Here is a 17,807-nt window from a genome sequence, read left to right as displayed (position 1 = left end):
CACCTTTACCCAAAATAAAAATAAAAATAGATAAACAATAAAAAATAAATATCATGGGCATCACTACATATGAACATGCCTGTACTATTTAAATATAAAAATATTTATTCCATACAGAGAATGTCGAAATAGAAAAAAAAAAAAGGCTGATTCACAGTTTTTTTTTGGGTTGCTTCACCTCCCCAAAAAAGTCATACATACCATCTAATGGTATCAATGATAAGTAACCCTCAACCCACAAAAAATGAGCCCTTACAGAGCTCCGGGCACAAAACTACAAAAATTTATAGCGGACAGAAAAATGCGATGAGTGAATTTATGAAAAATTGTATTCGACTGCTTCTCTGAATTTCAATTTTTTTTTATTAGTGACGAATTACTTCATCACAAAGCACATTTCTTTGTATGTAGCGGGCACAGTGATGGGGAACGATGATCACGCCATCCCCGTCATTAAACCCCTAAGATCGCTGATCGCAGCATCTGAGGCTACAATTTTGGCCTTTCAGGGTAAAAAAAAATAATTACCACTGCTCATACCACTGAACGTGTGTGTTCCTTTCCTGTTGGTGGAACACTACTCAGACAACACAGGGTGAGGGTACAACACTCCGGGAAGACTTTATTGGATAACCAACAGTCAGCAGCATTTAGTACAGTTCCCGCAAAGGACACAAGATAGCACAGGTGACAGCGAATCACCCTTGTGCTAAATTAGCAGAGATTAAACCTCCGCGACTTCAAGGGGGACCCAGGACCAACTGCACCAGCTGGTAGCATCCGACTTTGGATGGGCGCCCACCGAGAGGAGATAGCGGCAAGCTTAGGGAGCCGGCTGTGCACAGCGAAGTATGTGGTCAGTTGACCTGATTGTCCCAACCTAGACTCTCCACCCGAACTCCTAAGCTCGATGTTGGGCAGAAGAGCAATTCTGAAGACCACTAGCTGAAACTGTAATCCTTAGGCTGACGTCTTGTAGAATAGCCGCTGATGACAGGGGCAGCTGCCCTTTTATTTCCCTCAGCCGCCATTTCAGCACATTGGCCCCCATAGGATTGGTGAGAGATAATTGTGGCTGTTCCATCATTGGTTGTCAGTTCAATCTGACTGCATAATGTCATTCTAATGACACAGCTTTTCCACTTCAGCTAGACAGGCTGAACGGCTCCAAATACATAGCAGGGGGGCTAATGAAATCCAGAGGTGATGTTATTAGCAGGTCCTATCCTATTTATCTGCTGGCTTGTTTATCAGACCAAAAGGCATAGTTAATTCAAGTTGCTGTGGAAGTCAGACAGGAAAGACACATTAAACAATAGGTCATGTCCCTGATTGTCTCCCCAAAACAATGGACAACGAAACATTACACCTGGCTCAGATTAAAAACAATCCACCCCACAAGTGGCCAGGAATTATCAGTGAGCATGATGTCATCACAGTGATATATAATTTTTGTCTTTTACTTTGACAGGTGTTAAGCAAAGTCTTTGAAAGCATAACCTATATTTTCCCTAGATACTATATCTCTTTTATATATAAAAATGAGTTTCTGTCTGTCTCTCTGTTCTTTATGCGCGAACAAACAACTGGACCGATCTTTACCAAATTTGGCACACAGGTACATCAGCTGTTCGGGAAGGTCTCAGCTCTCTAGGACATACCGTTCCTGAGATATTACCAAAACATGACCTGCATTAGCCAATAGAAGCCTGCAAGTTTCTAACTGCCATACACACCGTCACAGCACAGTGCTGCTGTCCTAGACCGAGCTGTTCAAATGGACACGCCCCTGATCCAGTTAGGCCATGCCCCCTCCCACTACTCAGCTGACAGGGATTGAAAAAATAAAGTAAAAAATCTACTTCTGTCAGCTGCAAGGGTGGAAGTGAGGGTGACTTTCTCTCTGCAGCTCACGCTCAGACAGCACAGAGCTGCTTTCTGAGAGTGAACTGTTCAAAATGACATCCCTGTATCCCTCCAGGCCCTACACCTGACAGAGAACAGGGAGTTTGAAAGTCGGACTGCGCGGCCTAAAACTGGACCTCTGGCCACCCTAGGGGCAGGCTGCTTTGGAGGTCACAGTTAAGGGGATGGTCCGCTATGGAGGTCAGTGTTAAGGGGCAGATTGCTGTAAAGGCCACTGTTAAGGTGGCGGACCCCTGTGAAGGTCACTGTTAAGGGGGTGGTGTGCTGTGAAACTCACTATTAAAAGGGAAGGCTGCTGTAAAGGTCAATGTTAAGGGGTGGGCTGCTGTGGAGGTCCCATTTTAAGGGATGGGGCACTGTGGGTGGGTCAGTGTTAAGGGGTGGGGGCTGTAGAGATCACTGTTAAGAGGGCAGGGTGCTGTAGATGTCACTGTTATAGTGGATAGTGTTGATATCTTTTAAAAACACGCATTAAATGAAATCGATGAAATATACCTGTGAAAAGCTGGGTCCTTCTGCTAGTATACTATATATGTTACCGTTTTTTGATGTACACTGTTTTGTATATTACATTACATAGTGTCATATTGTTAATGCATAGTTTTACATGGTGTCATACTGACCTATGTAGTGTTTCTTTTACAATATAACTCATTAGGTAGACAGATCGAAAAATTTGGCATAAGTTTGTGTACTGTACCTGTAAAACGTAATAGTTTGCAACCTTACATGAGAAAACATGACATTTTCTTTTGCAGCCTGTGGAGTTACTTGTCACAAGCACTGTAAGGATAGACTGTCTGTAGAGTGCAAGAAAAGATCTAAAAGTGTCAGTGAGAAGCGGGAAAGTTCTCACCAGGGGCGGCAATTTTCATTTTCTCTTCCAAGATCATTCAAAAGATCCTCATTGCCACCAGGTAGGTCACCATACTTACCGCATGTCATTTCTTACTACTCTTATTTAATTTCAATTAAATGTGCTGATTTCTTAATCTTAATATTGCTCTTTTGGATATGATGCAGTCCTTTGTGTTTTCATTTTCGATTGTCCTGTACAAAAAATGTCTGTTGCAGCCAGGTGGGAAACAACAACTTTAAAGGGTTATAGAAACGTATCCCCTATCTACAGGACTGCTGTATTTGGCTATCAATGGCTCTCCTATAGAAATTAAGCAGCCAATCTATTCATTTTAGACCACTAAGCTCCATCAGCCTGAGATAAGACCTCCAATTCCATCAGCCTCAGATCAGACCTCCCAAACTTCCATCAGTCTCAGATCAGCCTCCCATCAGAGCCCCCAACCCCCATTAGCCTCAAATCAAACCCCCATCACACCTCAGATCAGATGGTAAAAAAATAAAATAAACTTACCTGGCTTGCTCCGGGTGGCAGTGTAGATCCAGGACAGCGTCAGGTCATAGTGCGCTCCTATGTGCACAACAGAAGAACACCAGGGAATTTGAGTACAGCCAGCGCAGCGTTTCCATCAAGTCCTCATGCCTCCTGCATGCTGATGACCACTTGTCAATCCTAAAATGTGCCATTTGTGCAGATTTGCTTCAGGGTCCTAGGAAAGCTGGGTCACCACCATATAGAGCTGTTACAAAGTGTGCAGAAGACTAAATCTACTAAGATAACCCCCCGCCCCCCACTTCTCACTCCTAAACAGTGGCATAGTTAGTCAGATTTGCCTTTCAGGGTCCTGGGAAAGCTGGCTTACTTGCACTGTGTAATTATAAGATTATATGGACAGTTTGTACAGCTCCACAAGACTTGTAACCCAGGTATCCAACACACTGATGAATGTCAGATTTGCCTAGATAATGAGAAATCTTTCCTGGCGATATATGCAAACTTTTACATTCAGGTACCTGGGAAAGCTTGGTAGCACTTTCTATAGTGTCAGTGGTGTGGCATTGTATAGTACAGGGAGTGCAGAATTATTAGGCAAGTTGTATTTTTGAGGATTAATTTTATTATTGAACAACAACCATGTTCTCAATGAACCCAAAAAACTCATTAATATCAAAGCTGAATATTTTTGGAAGTAGTTTTTAGTTTGTTTTTAGTTTTAGCTATTTTAGGGGGATATCTGTGTGTGCAGGTGACTATTACTGTGCATAATTATTAAGGCAACTTAACAAAAAACAAATATATACCCATTTCAATTATTTATTTTTACCAGTGAAACCAATATAACATCTCAACATTCACAAATATACATTTCTGACATTTAAAAACAAAACAAAAACAAATCAGTGACCAATATAGCCACCTTTCTTTGCAAGGACACTCAAAAGCCTGCCATCCATGGATTCTGTCAGTGTTTTGATCTGTTCACCATCAACATTGCGTGCAGCAGCAACCACAGCCTCCCAGACACTGTTCAGAGAGGTGTACTGTTTTCCCTCCTTGTAAATCTCACATTTGATGATGGACCACAGGTTCTCAATGGGGTTCAGATCAGGTGAACAAGGAGGCCATGTCATTAGATTTTCTTCTTTTATACCCTTTCTTGCCAGCCACGCTGTGGAGTACTTGGACGCGTGTGATGGAGCATTGTCCTGCATGAAAATCATGTTTTTCTTGAATGATGCAGATTTCTTCCTGTACCACTGCTTGAAGAAGGTGTCTTCCAGAAACTGGCAGTAGGACTGGGAGTTGAGCTTGACTCCATCCTCAACCCGAAAAGGCCCCACAAGCTCATCTTTGATGATACCAGCCCAAACCAGTACTCCACCTCCACCTTGCTGGCGTCTGAGTCGGACTGGAGCTCTCTGCCCTTTACCAATCCAGCCACGGGCCCATCCATCTGGCCCATCAAGACTCACTCTCATTTCATCAGTCCATAAAACCTCAGAAAAATCAGTCTTGAGATATTTCTTGGCCCAGTCTTGACGTTTCAGCTTGTGTGTCTTGTTCAGTGGTGGTCGTCTTTCAGCCTTTCTTACCTTGACCATGTCTCTGAGTATTGCACACCTTGTGCTTTTGGGCACTCCAGTGATGTTGCAGCTCTGAAATATGGCCAAACTGGTGGCAAGTGGCATCTTGGCAGCTGCACGCTTGACTTTTCTCAGTTCATGGGCAGTTATTTTGCGCCTTGGTTTTTCCACACGCTTCTTGCGACCCTGTTGACTATTTTGAATGAAACGCTTGATTGTTCGATGATCACGCTTCAGAAGCTTTGCAATTTTAAGAGTGCTGCATCCCTCTGCAAGATATCTCACTATTTTTGACTTTTCTGAGCCTGTCAAGTCCTTCTTTTGACCCATTTTGCCAAAGGAAAGGAAGTTGCCTAATAATTATGCACACCTGATATAGGGTGTTGATGTCATTAGACCACACCCCTTCTCATTACAGAGATGCACATCACCTAATATGCTTAATTGGTAGTAGGCTTTCGAGCCTATACAGCTTGGAGTAAGACAACATGCATAAAGAGGATGATGTGGTCAAAATACTCATTTGCCTAATAATTCTGCACTCCCTGTATAGTTGCACACATACAGGGGGAGTTTTGTAGGAAACTATTGAAGTGTTGCAGCTTACAGCTCTTTAACAGATTGTAGTTAATGGGATGGCGCACACAAGTGCATAGGATGTCAAGTGCATGGGATGTAAACCCACCCCCACATCCTGCGTATGCAAGTGCACAGATTCGTTCTCCAGCCAAAGATGAAGAGGCAGGCAGGAATGAGGCTGTAACAGCGGCTGATGTACGCCGCTGCTCCCCGCTTACCGCCGTGGTCCTGGGCGCCGTGCTCAACGGCGGTCCTGGGCGCCGTGCTTCCATCCACCGCTGCAGTCCTGGGCTCTGTTGCTGTACGTGCTGTGACGCTGAGGATTCTGCTCCACAGGTTCTACTCAACACTGGCCACAGCATGCTTGCAGCTGGTTTCATGTTACACTGCCCTAGGAGCAGCACGCATCACTCTCTGGGCTGCATAGGTTGGGTCATGTAACCTCGCTGACCAACCCAGGCTCTCCTGCAGGTACTTAAGTGGCTCAGTCCCCTTCCCAGATGCCTCAGTGTCAAGGTTCTTGTGTTTGCTAAGCTCCTGATACTCATATGTGCTCCTGACTTATACCTTGTTACTGGATTCTGCTACTCATCTGATCCCTGCCTGCTTGCCTTGACTCTCCTGTTGCCGACCTAGATTGCCTGACCCGTTTCTGTGCCGCCTGCCCTGACCTTTTGCCTGTCTGACTATGCATCTGCCTCATCCTTCGGTCCTGCACTGTTACTTCTGGTAATGACCCCGCCTGCCTGACTATGCTTATACCTCTGGTACCTACCCAGGTATCACCTGGTCCACCTGGACCAGCTGCCTCGTGTACCTTCCCTCCTCATGAGGTAGCGACCTGGTGTTTCCCTCAGGAAAGTCTATCCCCACCATCAGGGTTACTGTGAAGAATCGAGGGGTACACCCGCTGGTTTGTGAGAGAGGCACTTCTGAAGGATATCTGTTCAACTGCCTTCTGCAGCACCTTTCAGATGTTCTTAAAGTCAGAACTAAACAAACTTTCCTGAGAAGGTTGTGCTTCTTTTTTCTTGTTTTTCAGGGTTTAGTGGACCTTCAATCTCGTCATGAATCTTGGATTTTCCATTTTTGAATTTTTTTTACTCTCTGCCTTCCTAAAGCTATAACTTTTAGTATTTTTCTATTCACATAGCTATATGACAGCTTGTTTTTAGCGGGACAAGTTGCACTTTGTAATGGCACCATTTAATATTGCCTACAATGTAGTGGGAAGCTGGAAACAGATTTCAAATAGGGTGGAATTGGGGAAAAAAATAAAAAATTCTGCAACAGTTTTATGAATTTCGTTTTATGGTGTTCCCTAGGTGGTAAAATTGACCTGTTACCTTCATTTTCTAGATCAGTATGATTACAGCAGTACAGCATTTTTTATTTTATAGTTCTACGCCATATTCTGACCCCCCATAACTTTTTTATATTTCTCTCTTTAGAGCTGTGCAAGAGCTCTTTCTTTGTGGAACGATCTGTAGTTTTTAATTGATACCATTTTGGAGTGTGTATTAGTTTTTTACCACTTTTTATTCAAATTGTTCTGGGATGTGAAGCAATAAAAAAATGAGGAATTAACAATTTTGATTTTTTTCTGTTATGGAGTTCATTGTATGGGATAAATACATTTATGTTTTAACAGTATGGCCATTTTGGGAAGTGGTGATGTTAATAATCTTTTTTTATTATTCTTTATTTTTAATATGGGGAAAGATAATTTGTATTTTTAAATTGATGACTTGAACATAGGATCCTCAGATCACTTTTTCCATAAACTGCAATAAATTTCTATTGCAGCCTTATTGTATTCCTATGGATGGTCATAGAAGCACCACCATTGCAGGCTTTAGGGCCTGTAAATGGCCAAAGACTGCCACTGCAAATTAACAGCTCCGATCTAAACACAGGATACCACGGCATCTGAGGGTTTAAATGTCCACGATCAGCGTCATTGACGATAACAGGCATTGCGTTCGAGTGTCTGCTGTGTAAAAATATGGTTATGGTGCCTGATCAGCTTCAGCTACCTAAAGTGACTTCCAGCCCACTCTTTTTCCCCTTTTTAAACCTCTCATTTACGCTCCCCCTCCCAACCTTCTCTTTCCTTAACATTTTAACCCAAACCTAACCTTTCACTCCCTCCAAACCTAGTCATGGGAGCCTTGCTTCAGGCATGCAGTCCTCAGTCTGTCCCTTACTCAATCACTATTTTGCTACTGTTTAGGTTAATTAGCCAACATTTTGGGGTCTTTTTTTTTTTTTTTTTTGCATAAAGGAATAAATATGAGGAAAACAAATTATGGTTCACACAGTTTAGAAAAAAAAGCTGCTAAAAGACTCCATAAATCCTGCTTACAGTATAGAAAACAAATATTGCAAGGCTTTGTTGAGTGAAAAAAATGTCAGGTGTATGGCCACATGTTCAGTTTTTTTATGCAGTTTTTTAAGCCTAAATCAGGTGTGGCTCATAAAAGCAGAGAAAGTATTAAGAACAATTAATACTTTTCTGTTTTGGATCCAATCATGGTTTTGGTTTCAAAAACTGCATCAGTGAACCTGAACAAGTTGCCATACCCTTAGGGCCCTTGTAGATGAGCGTTGGTCACGCTGCGAGTCTGCAGCGCAGCTCCTGGCCTGAACTCCCAGCGCTGCCGGGGGTCATATAGCATTATATTGATTTATGATGCTATGTAACCCTTACAGTTCTGGAATGTATTGGACAACACTGGCATCATTTTTCAGACTTATACCTGTTTTCTTGGAGTACAAAAGTAGCAAATTTTTGCAAATGTGCAGCTTTACTATAATTTACACCAGAAACAAGAATAAATTATAGTATACATTGGCATAGAGTAGATTTGAATATCTGTTGCAGGACTGCCAGAAGATGTGCAAAAATTAATAAAACAGCCTTAAACTAAATTTGGTATGTCTTACTGCAGCACTTATCTTATTAAAGCTGTAATGTATGAAAGGTTTTGTTCAATAAAAGTGTAATGTTTATATGTGTTTCGTCAGTGGAGTGGGGTTTTTGACAAATGTAAGACGTTTTTGCACCATTTTTAATATATACGGTAGTTTGTGCAATTCCAGACTTTGGGACAGATTTATCATAAAGCTACGCATTTTTGTGGTGCTATAAAGTTGCAAACTGCCTCTTTGTACACCTCCACATAAATTAGATGTAGCATCCTGCAGTACGCCTGGTTATCATAGCCCTTTCTACGCCACTGGACTAAGATTAATGTCCCCCTTTGTCTTTACTAATGGGTGTATAGTTTTGTGACGGAATTAAATAGCTACACAATTTGAAGAAAAACATAGGTCCATCAAGTCCAATCTTTCTCAGATCAATTATATCTTGTAAGATAACCCTCAGTGCCCAGATAAGCATCTTGCCCTTTTTAAAATGTTTAAAAAGTATCTGTCGTTGCTACCTCTTAGGGTGCAATCCATAGTTTGACTACTCTAACTGTAAAGAACCCTTTCCTGTATTGATGCATAATTGCTTTTTCTCCACATACACTGAATGTCCCCTGTTTTTTTGTAAAGTCCTTGGAACAAATAAATCCAATGCCAGTTAGGCCTGATGCACACGACCGTTGTTCTGGCTTTTTTTTTAAGTATCTTATTAGTAGTGAGACCTTCCATCCCATATACTAATCAGTTCCTCCTCCTTTGAACCCTTGCTACCTATTATCAGTATATGGAGTCCAAAACTGAATCCCATATTCAAGATGTGACTTTACGAGGGATTTATAAAAGGGACATTTGTTTGCTAGATTTATCACTTGCAACATTTTGAAGTGTTGCAAAAAAAGTGCACACCAGTCACCTGGTGGAGCACAAACTGATGTCACCATTATATTTACTAAAACAGAGCTCCAAATTAAGAACTGGCCTTCTACATTTGTTGTTTGTTGCAAAAACTGCCAGAACCAACAGTAAGCACTCAAAAAATATTATCATCTTAATAAGACTGCCATATGAAACACCAGTTTTAGGCCTCTTTCACATGGGCGTGTGTGCCCCGTGGTTGTACTTGAATGGGTCCGCGATCCGGCTGTTCTGCAAAAAGATAGGACATGTTCTTTCTTTTTGCGGAACGGAAGTAAGAGACGAAACCCCACGAAAGCACTCCGTAGTGCTTCTGTAGGGTTACGTTCTGTGCTTCCGTTCTGCATCTCCGGATTTGTGGACCCATTGAAGTGAATAGGTCCGCATCCGTGATGCAGAATGCCCACGGAACGGCACCCGTGTATTGCGGATCTGCAAATGTGAAAGAGGCCTTAGTGGAAGTCCAGCCCTGAGACAGAAAGCTGTCCTTTTGCATTGAGCAAGCTTTATCATCAACCTTTTAACCTTGTTTACATGATGCAGTCAAGGTTTTTTTGTTCCTAAGGATAAACTCATTTTATAAGAATGTATTCCAGTGCAGGTAATCACTCAGATTTTTTTTGTGGTTTAGAGCTGAAAGAAGAAGATCCACAGGTGGAGGAAGATGGAGTTTTTGATGATCGTTTATAAGCAGAACAGTGAGTAATATTAATGACAAAGAAATACAGTGATTGGGGTAGTAGATGTGAGAGTGTAATTCTGATCATTAATTTCAAAGTATCATTAATTCCAGGGCACTGTATGTGTGAAAAGGGATTTACATACACAATATAATACTAAAACAAGTGCATAAACACAAACTGAGTGCTCATGCACATGTCCAGATGTATTTTGCGGATCCCGAAAAAAAACTGATGGCATCTGTGTTACATCCGTTTTTTTTTTTTTTTTTTTTTTGCAGATCCATTGTAACAATGCCTGTTTTTGTCCTCAAAATGGACAAGAATAGGGTAGTTTCAATTTTTTATTTTGCGGAACAAACTTGGAATGCACACTGAGTAATTTCCGTTTTTTTTTCGGACCAATTGAAATCAATGGTTCCACATACAGGCTGCAAAAAAAAAAAAACTAACAGACATGGACAAAAAATAAGTTTGTGTGCATGAGCCCTAACAGTGAGAGATGGAGCACAGTGAGAGAGGGAGAGACAGTGCATAGGCTTAAACTGAGAACGAAATTAGTATACAGGATATTAGAAATCCACAAAATGAATGAATAAAATAGGGACAGAAATCCAAGTGCAACTTCAATATTCAGATATGCACGTGCCCACATCTGCTCAAAAATATGGACAAATACAAAGATATGCTGTGGCCAAGCAGGAGATGTAGGTGCCGTAGCCAGAGAATGGTGGTGGAGTCAGTAACCAGGCCAGTTGTGGAAAATAGTCCAGTTCCAAAAAGTTTTCCGTGCAAATCTTCCCCTATATTAATGTAAAGATATGAGTAATGATGGGGATTGTAGTACTCCTCCTCTCTATCTTTCCAAAGTCTCTCTCTGCAGACTCTAAAGCTGGCAACAAGGTTCTTGCAAATGTGTCTGTAATTCCCAGGCTGAGGGGTACAGGATTAGGATATGGCTGGCCAGGACTGTTTCTAAATGTGGAAGGATGTTGTCATGTTCAGGGGTTACTAAAACCCCTAAACATATCACAACCGAGTCACTGTTCACAGAACAGACTAACACCAAAGGAAGCCAAAATGGAATTTTATTAACCCCTTAAGTACTAGGCCCATTTTTCATTTTCTTTTTTTCTCCCCACGTTCCAATATCTATAACTTTTTTAATATTGTGTTCATATAGCCATATGAGGGCTTATTTTTTGTGGGATACTTTGTATTTTTTAAGGGCACCATTTAATTTACCATTTCTGTTATTGGAAAATAGAATAGAGGGGGGGGGGGGGGCACAATTCCACCAAGTTTTTTGGAGTTTTGACATGGCATTCAGTGTGAACTAAAAATGACAGTTGTATACGTTTTTTTTTTTACTACTTAAAAAAAAAAAAACTTTGAGGAAAACAAAAAAATATATATATATTTTCCTTGCACTGCCATTTTCTAACAGCCATAACTGTTTAAAATATTTCCATCCACAGAGCTGTAGGCTACTTTCACATCAGTGCTTTTTATTCAGGTTTTGAGATCCAGCACAAGATCTCAAAACCTGAATAAAATGATTCTGTTTCATTTAATACATCTAGCTGCATCTGTTTAGTCTGGATCAAGACTTGTGTTCAAGAGAAACTGAACAAATCGGATCCAGCATTAAAATCATTGTAAGTCAATGGGTGCCGGGATCAGTTTTTTTCGGTAAAGAAAAAAACGGATCTGGCACCATTGACTTACATTGATGGTCCTGGGAGTTCAGTATGTCTAGGATGGTCCCTTGGGGTGTCTTCTTTCCAAAATGGTATTTATACTGCCCTAATGCGTGAGAAGTAGTTTGAAATCAAAATGTGTAAAAAATGCCCTGTGAAATCCTAAAGGTGCTCTTTGGAATGTGGGCCCCTTTGCCCACCTAGGCTGCAAAAAAGTGTCACACATGTGGTATCGCCGTACTCAGGAGAAGTTGGGCAATGTATTTTGGGGTGTCTTTTTACATATACCCATGCTGGGTGAGAGAAATATCTCTCTAAAAGACAACTTTAAACAATTTTTTATACAAAGTTGTCATTTGACAGAGATATTTATCTCATCTGTCAAAAGACACCCCAAAACACATTTCCTGACTTCTCCTGAGTACGGCGATACCACATGTGTGACACTTTTTTGCAGCCTAGGTGGGCAAAGGGGCCCACATTCCAAAGAGCACCTTTAGGATTTTACAGGGCATTTTTTACACATTTTGATTTCAAACTACTTCTCACGCATTAGGGCCCCTAAAATGCCAGGGCAGTATAACTACCCCACAAGTGACCCCATTTTGGAAAGAAGACACCCCAAGGTATTTCGTGATGGGCATAGTGAGTTCATGAAGGTTTTTATTTTTTGTCACAAGTTAGTGGAATATGAGACTTTGTAATGAAAAAGACATGTAGAACAATAAATTTAGAGAAAAATTTATATAGAAATGTAGTTTTTTTTTAAAAAATGTTACAACTGAAAGTGAAAATGTCATTTTTTGCAAAAATTTTGGTAAATTTCGATTAATAAAAAAAGTTAAAATGTCTGCAGCAATGAAATACCACCAAATGAAAGCTCTATTAGTGAGAAGAAAAGGAGGTAAAATTTATTTGGGTGGTAAGTTTCATGACCGAGCAATAAAACTTGAAAATAGTGTAGTGCAGAATTGTAAAAAGTGGTCTGGTCATTAAGGGTGTTTAAGCTAGGGGGGCTGAGGTGGTTAAAAGGAATTACATTAAAGCTGCTTAAAATTTGAATTTTGTGAAAAGGTTTAATATTCTAGGCTCAAAGTGTCACACTCTAGTCAGCTAATTAATCTATACCCCCTGAGCAAAGGGTACCTCAAAATTGTGACTTTGGGGTTTCATGAGCTGTAAGCCATAATCATTTAAATTATAACAAATAAAGGCTTGCAATATCTCACTTTGCATGTAATGAGTCTATCACACATGTTAGTTTCACCTTTTAAGTTGCATTACTGAATTAAATGAACTTTGCACAATATTCTAATTTTTCAAGTTTCACCTGTAAGCCCCCCTAAGGTCAAGTTTGGTGAACCAATGAGCTCCAAGTAGTTAATTAAACAGGTCAGGGGTCAACAGCAAAGAGTACCTGTTCTTAATAGTAATTTTATTTAACTCCCTGTAATCAATACATGCTCTCAGTTCACCATCCTTTTTCCCCACAAAGAAAAATCCCACCCCCATAGGAGAAACCGAGGGTCTAATATGACCTTTTTGTAAACTTTCCTTCAAGTAATGCCTCATAGACTGTCGTTCTGGACCGGACAAATTATAAATACAACCCTTAGGGTACTTGCATGAGGTTGATTGCACAATCATAGGGTCTATGAGGGGGAAGGAAGTCAGCCTCGGTCATCGAGAAAACATCAGAAATATTGCTAATATAGTTAGAAAGAATTTTCGACTCCGTAGAGACACTAGTTTGAACAACAGTTAGACAGCAGGAACCACAATTTACCCCCCATTTCTCCAATTCACCCGTGGACCAGTTAATAACTGGATTATGAACCTGAAGCCAAGGCATCCCAAGAACTATCTCCACGGGAAGATTTTTCAAAATAAAAAAAGAGCACTTCTCAGTATGAATAGCCCCCACTACCAAGGTCACCTCAGGGGTACAATATTCCACCGTCCCGCCCACCAAAGGAGTGGAATCAATAGCAATAATCTGAATAGGGTTGGTAAGAGACAAAATGAGCACACCTAGGGAAATGGCGAATTGGTGGTCAATAAAATTAGAAGCGAACCCAGAATCAATTAATGCCTCCCCAGAACCTTTACAAGTGTCAAAAGAAATCACCACAGGTAACAATACTTTAGTTCTTAACACCTCGGGGAGTACCTTATCCTTCTGGGCGTCAGGATGCGGGAATCTCCTGGAAGGAGCAAGTTTAGGAGATTGTTGCAACCAATGATCAGTTTCACCACAATAGAAGCTGGCACCCCTCTGACGTCTTTGATTTCTCATGGTAACTCTGAGCTGCATAGGCTCCTCCAGGCGATCCTTTAAATCGCTTCTCAAGGGGAAATAACTGGGTTTAGCTACTTCCTGTGGAAAAGTAACACGTTCTCTTTGTCTCTCCCTGATACGTCGGTCCAGTCTAATGGCTAAAGTCATTGTCTGTTCTAAGGTGTCCGGCTAGGGGTAACTGACCATCAAACCATCAAATCTCTATCATGTCAACGTAAAGAGGCTACACAAACAAATTGTAACAGAAAATGGCACCCAGATATGATTAGCATGAGACTTTTTTTTAATAGGAAATGACATCAGGGCGTTAACTTATAATCAATATCAAATCTGCACCAAAATCTGTAATGCAAAAAATTGAAATCTGCAATCTGAAAACTCGCAATGAAATCTGCATCTCAGTATCTAAATCTGCAACTCCGTGTTAAAATCTGCATAATATTTCATGGCAGATTTATGTGCGGATCTTAATGCACATTTGATGCAAGTTTTATCCGCACAAAAATCCATGATGATTTAATTTAACCTTGATTTATTTTATTTTTTTAAGCTTCAGTTGTACACTAATGTATCAGGGATGCTTGCAAAAGTAACACATTAATTATGTGTGAGCTTTTGTGTAAAAATATTAATTATGTGTCCATGTTGCATATTATAATTAGTATATAAAGAGTGCAATTATATTTCTATTGTACTTGCAGCTATTTAACTAATATTATCCATATATTGAGTATAAATAGGAATGATTGGGCACACCTAAGATACTTGGTAACCAATATTTATTAAAGTAGTTAAAATGATTGAAATAGTTGGACAGTAATATAAGACAGTAATAAAAAGACAGCAGTACGAATTTCGCAGCAATGTAAATTTACGAAACTGCCACGTGATTTAGACAGCATTCAAGTAGAAATTGAATGTGTTTGTGACCGAAAGGAGGCTCAAAGAAGGTCACTAGCAGACAATGCTGATGATTGACAGCCTCATTGCGACCACAGTGGACAGAAGGAGTAGATGTTCCAATAGTAATGAATCAATTAAATGCTTTATAGATTTAAAATGCAATGTGGGTAATAAAAATATATATATAAAAATATTGATGTCCAAATATAGCAAGTAGGGATCCCTCTGGTATTGTAACCAACTTAAAGCAGCATGAGAGTGTTTGATAGAGGTTACGGTGTTCAGAATCAAAGTTGCTCCGTCTCTGACCCGGCGGCGTCCCGCTTACAGTCAGAGATCGATCCAGCAGTGAGACAACAGTCAATTCAGGAACAGTCTTACCAGTGTTGGAGGGTTCTCCTGATTCGGAGATACCTCAGCCGTCTGTCGAAACCCTCTTTCGGTTTTTATCTTTGTAGTTGGATGGATCCAGCGGTAATTTATGTGCGTCACTTGTTAACAGTGTGGTTGCTGCACGTGGTCCCGCTTGTTTGGCTCCAGAGATGCTGAGTTTCCAGGCTAGGTTTCAGATCGGCTCCGTTCGGTACACTGGCTCAGAAGGTCCTTAAGTCAGTTGGATGCGGTGCACTCGCATAAAATTGGGGGGTCAGACCAGACGCGTTTCGGGGCTATAGTGTCCCCTTCCTCAGTGGCTATCCGACCTCCCCAAATGGTCATCCTTTTATACCCTATAGAAGGGCTTTACAAGACCCGCTGTGGATTTTGATTCCGGAAGTCTTATGTGAGTCATTAACCCATCAAATGAAAGTTCACTCTTTAGTATATTGTACCGGCTTTTCTTGCTTCGTTTTGGATTGAACATGATCGGTCTATGCCGTAACTTATCCGATCATATTATCTTTTGAATTTATTAAAATAGAAATAGAGTTGAAGCTAAAAGTAAAAGTGAACAATAATAAATAATTTTGCGTTTTACTTGCGTTTTTGTTTTTCCCACAAGCCGCCAAAGTGGTTGCATATTGAATAATGCAACCACTTTGGCGGCTTGTGGGAAAAACAAAAACGCAAGTGAAACGCAAAATTATTTATTATTGTTCACTTTTACTTTTAGCTTCAACTCTATTTCTATTTTAATAAATTCAAAAGATAATATGATCGGATAAGTTACGGCATAGACCGATCATGTTCAATCCAAAACGAAGCAAGAAAAGCCGGTACAATATACTAAAGAGTGAACTTTCATTTGATGGGTTAATGACTCACATAAGACTTCCGGAATCAAAATCCACAGCGGGTCTTGTAAAGCCCTTCTATAGGGTATAAAAGGATGACCATTTGGGGAGGTCGGATAGCCACTGAGGAAGGGGACACTATAGCCCCGAAACGCGTCTGGTCTGACCCCCCAATTTTATGCGAGTGCACCGCATCCAACTGACTTAAGGACCTTCTGAGCCAGTGTACCGAACGGAGCCGATCTGAAACCTAGCCTGGAAACTCAGCATCTCTGGAGCCAAACAAGCGGGACCACGTGCAGCAACCACACTGTTAACAAGTGACGCACATAAATTACCGCTGGATCCATCCAACTACAAAGATAAAAACCGAAAGAGGGTTTCGACAGACGGCTGAGGTATCTCCGAATCAGGAGAACCCTCCAACACTGGTAAGACTGTTCCTGAATTGACTGTTGTCTCACTGCTGGATCGATCTCTGACTGTAAGCGGGACGCCGCCGGGTCAGAGACGGAGCAACTTTGATTCTGAACACCGTAACCTCTATCAAACACTCTCATGCTGCTTTAAGTTGGTTACAATACCAGAGGGATCCCTACTTGCTATATTTGGACATCAATATTTTTATATATATATTTTTATTACCCACATTGCATTTTAAATCTATAAAGCATTTAATTGATTCATTACTATTGGAACATCTACTCCTTCTGTCCACTGTGGTCGCAATGAGGCTGTCAATCATCAGCATTGTCTGCTAGTGACCTTCTTTGAGCCTCCTTTCGGTCACAAACACATTCAATTTCTACTTGAATGCTGTCTAAATCACGTGGCAGTTTCGTAAATTTACATTGCTGCGAAATTCGTACTGCTGTCTTTTTATTACTGTCTTATATTACTGTCCAGCTATTTCAATCATTTTAACTACTTTAATAAATATTGGTTACCAAGTATCTTAGGTGTGCCCAATCATTCCTATTTATACTTTTACTTCCTAGCAGCGGGGTGACGCTGCAAGTTTTGAGAGCACCCTTTTTGGTGTATCAGCCACCCTGTGCATCCAACTAACCTATTGTTTTGTATCCATATATTGAATTGATTCTTTGATGAACGTTTCTTTACATTTTATATTTTAGGTGGCTGAAATTTTAAGATGGATACTAGTCCAAGTCATTGCAGTGAGAAATTTACAAAAGCACTGTTGTCTGACCATCCCTAGAGGAAAGATCACAACTCTCCCAATATATTCTGATTTATTAAAGAACAGAAGACTCAGTGTTCCAGATGAAATGCAGATATTGCCAAAACATGTATAAATCTGAAAAGAGATGTACTTGGAAAATCACTAATAAAATAAATATATAGATCAGTTTTGACTTAGTTGTAAGTTGTAATATGATTGCAATTGGAGATTATATGGTAAAGTTACCAGCTAACATACATACAGTACATACCATACCAGGTAACCAGGAACAGAAAACCAGGTTTTATAAGTTCAGTATAATGAAGCGGATCCACTGTTTCACTTAAGCAGATTTGATTTGGGGCCACTCCTAAGGGTGCTAGGTGGCTACCCAGGACTTCACTCTTTAACCCCTCTATAGGAATCTGGACCCTGCTGCATGGCAACCACCAAGCTGCTACCTCTTGGAGGAGTCTCTGTTCAACTCACTGCTGACCCATGGGCATCAAGAGACAC

General features: G+C 40.7%; 1 protein-coding gene across 11 annotated transcripts in view; it reads left to right on the top strand.

The window, feature by feature from the left end:
* The window catches only part of RASGRP2 (RAS guanyl releasing protein 2), a 304,234-nt gene extending 286,757 nt beyond the window's left edge, over nucleotides 1–17,477 (top strand). For all 11 annotated transcript variants that reach the window (XM_044269509.1, XM_044269505.1, XM_044269502.1 and 8 more), the window contains 3 exons: nucleotides 2,685–2,843; nucleotides 9,926–9,992; nucleotides 17,245–17,477. In XM_044269509.1, coding sequence (XP_044125444.1) covers nucleotides 2,685–2,843; nucleotides 9,926–9,984 — 218 coding nt within the window. In that variant the 3' untranslated portion in view covers nucleotides 9,985–9,992; nucleotides 17,245–17,477. The remainder of the gene's footprint in view (nucleotides 1–2,684; nucleotides 2,844–9,925; nucleotides 9,993–17,244) is intronic.
* Nucleotides 17,478–17,807: the final 330 nt, after the last annotated feature.

Source organism: Bufo gargarizans, chromosome 10 (assembly GCF_014858855.1).
Source record: "Bufo gargarizans isolate SCDJY-AF-19 chromosome 10, ASM1485885v1, whole genome shotgun sequence".
Taxonomy (NCBI): Eukaryota; Metazoa; Chordata; class Amphibia; order Anura; family Bufonidae; genus Bufo; species Bufo gargarizans.
The sequence above is the reverse complement of the archived record's forward strand: the minus strand, read 5'-3'. Positions and strand labels throughout refer to the sequence as shown.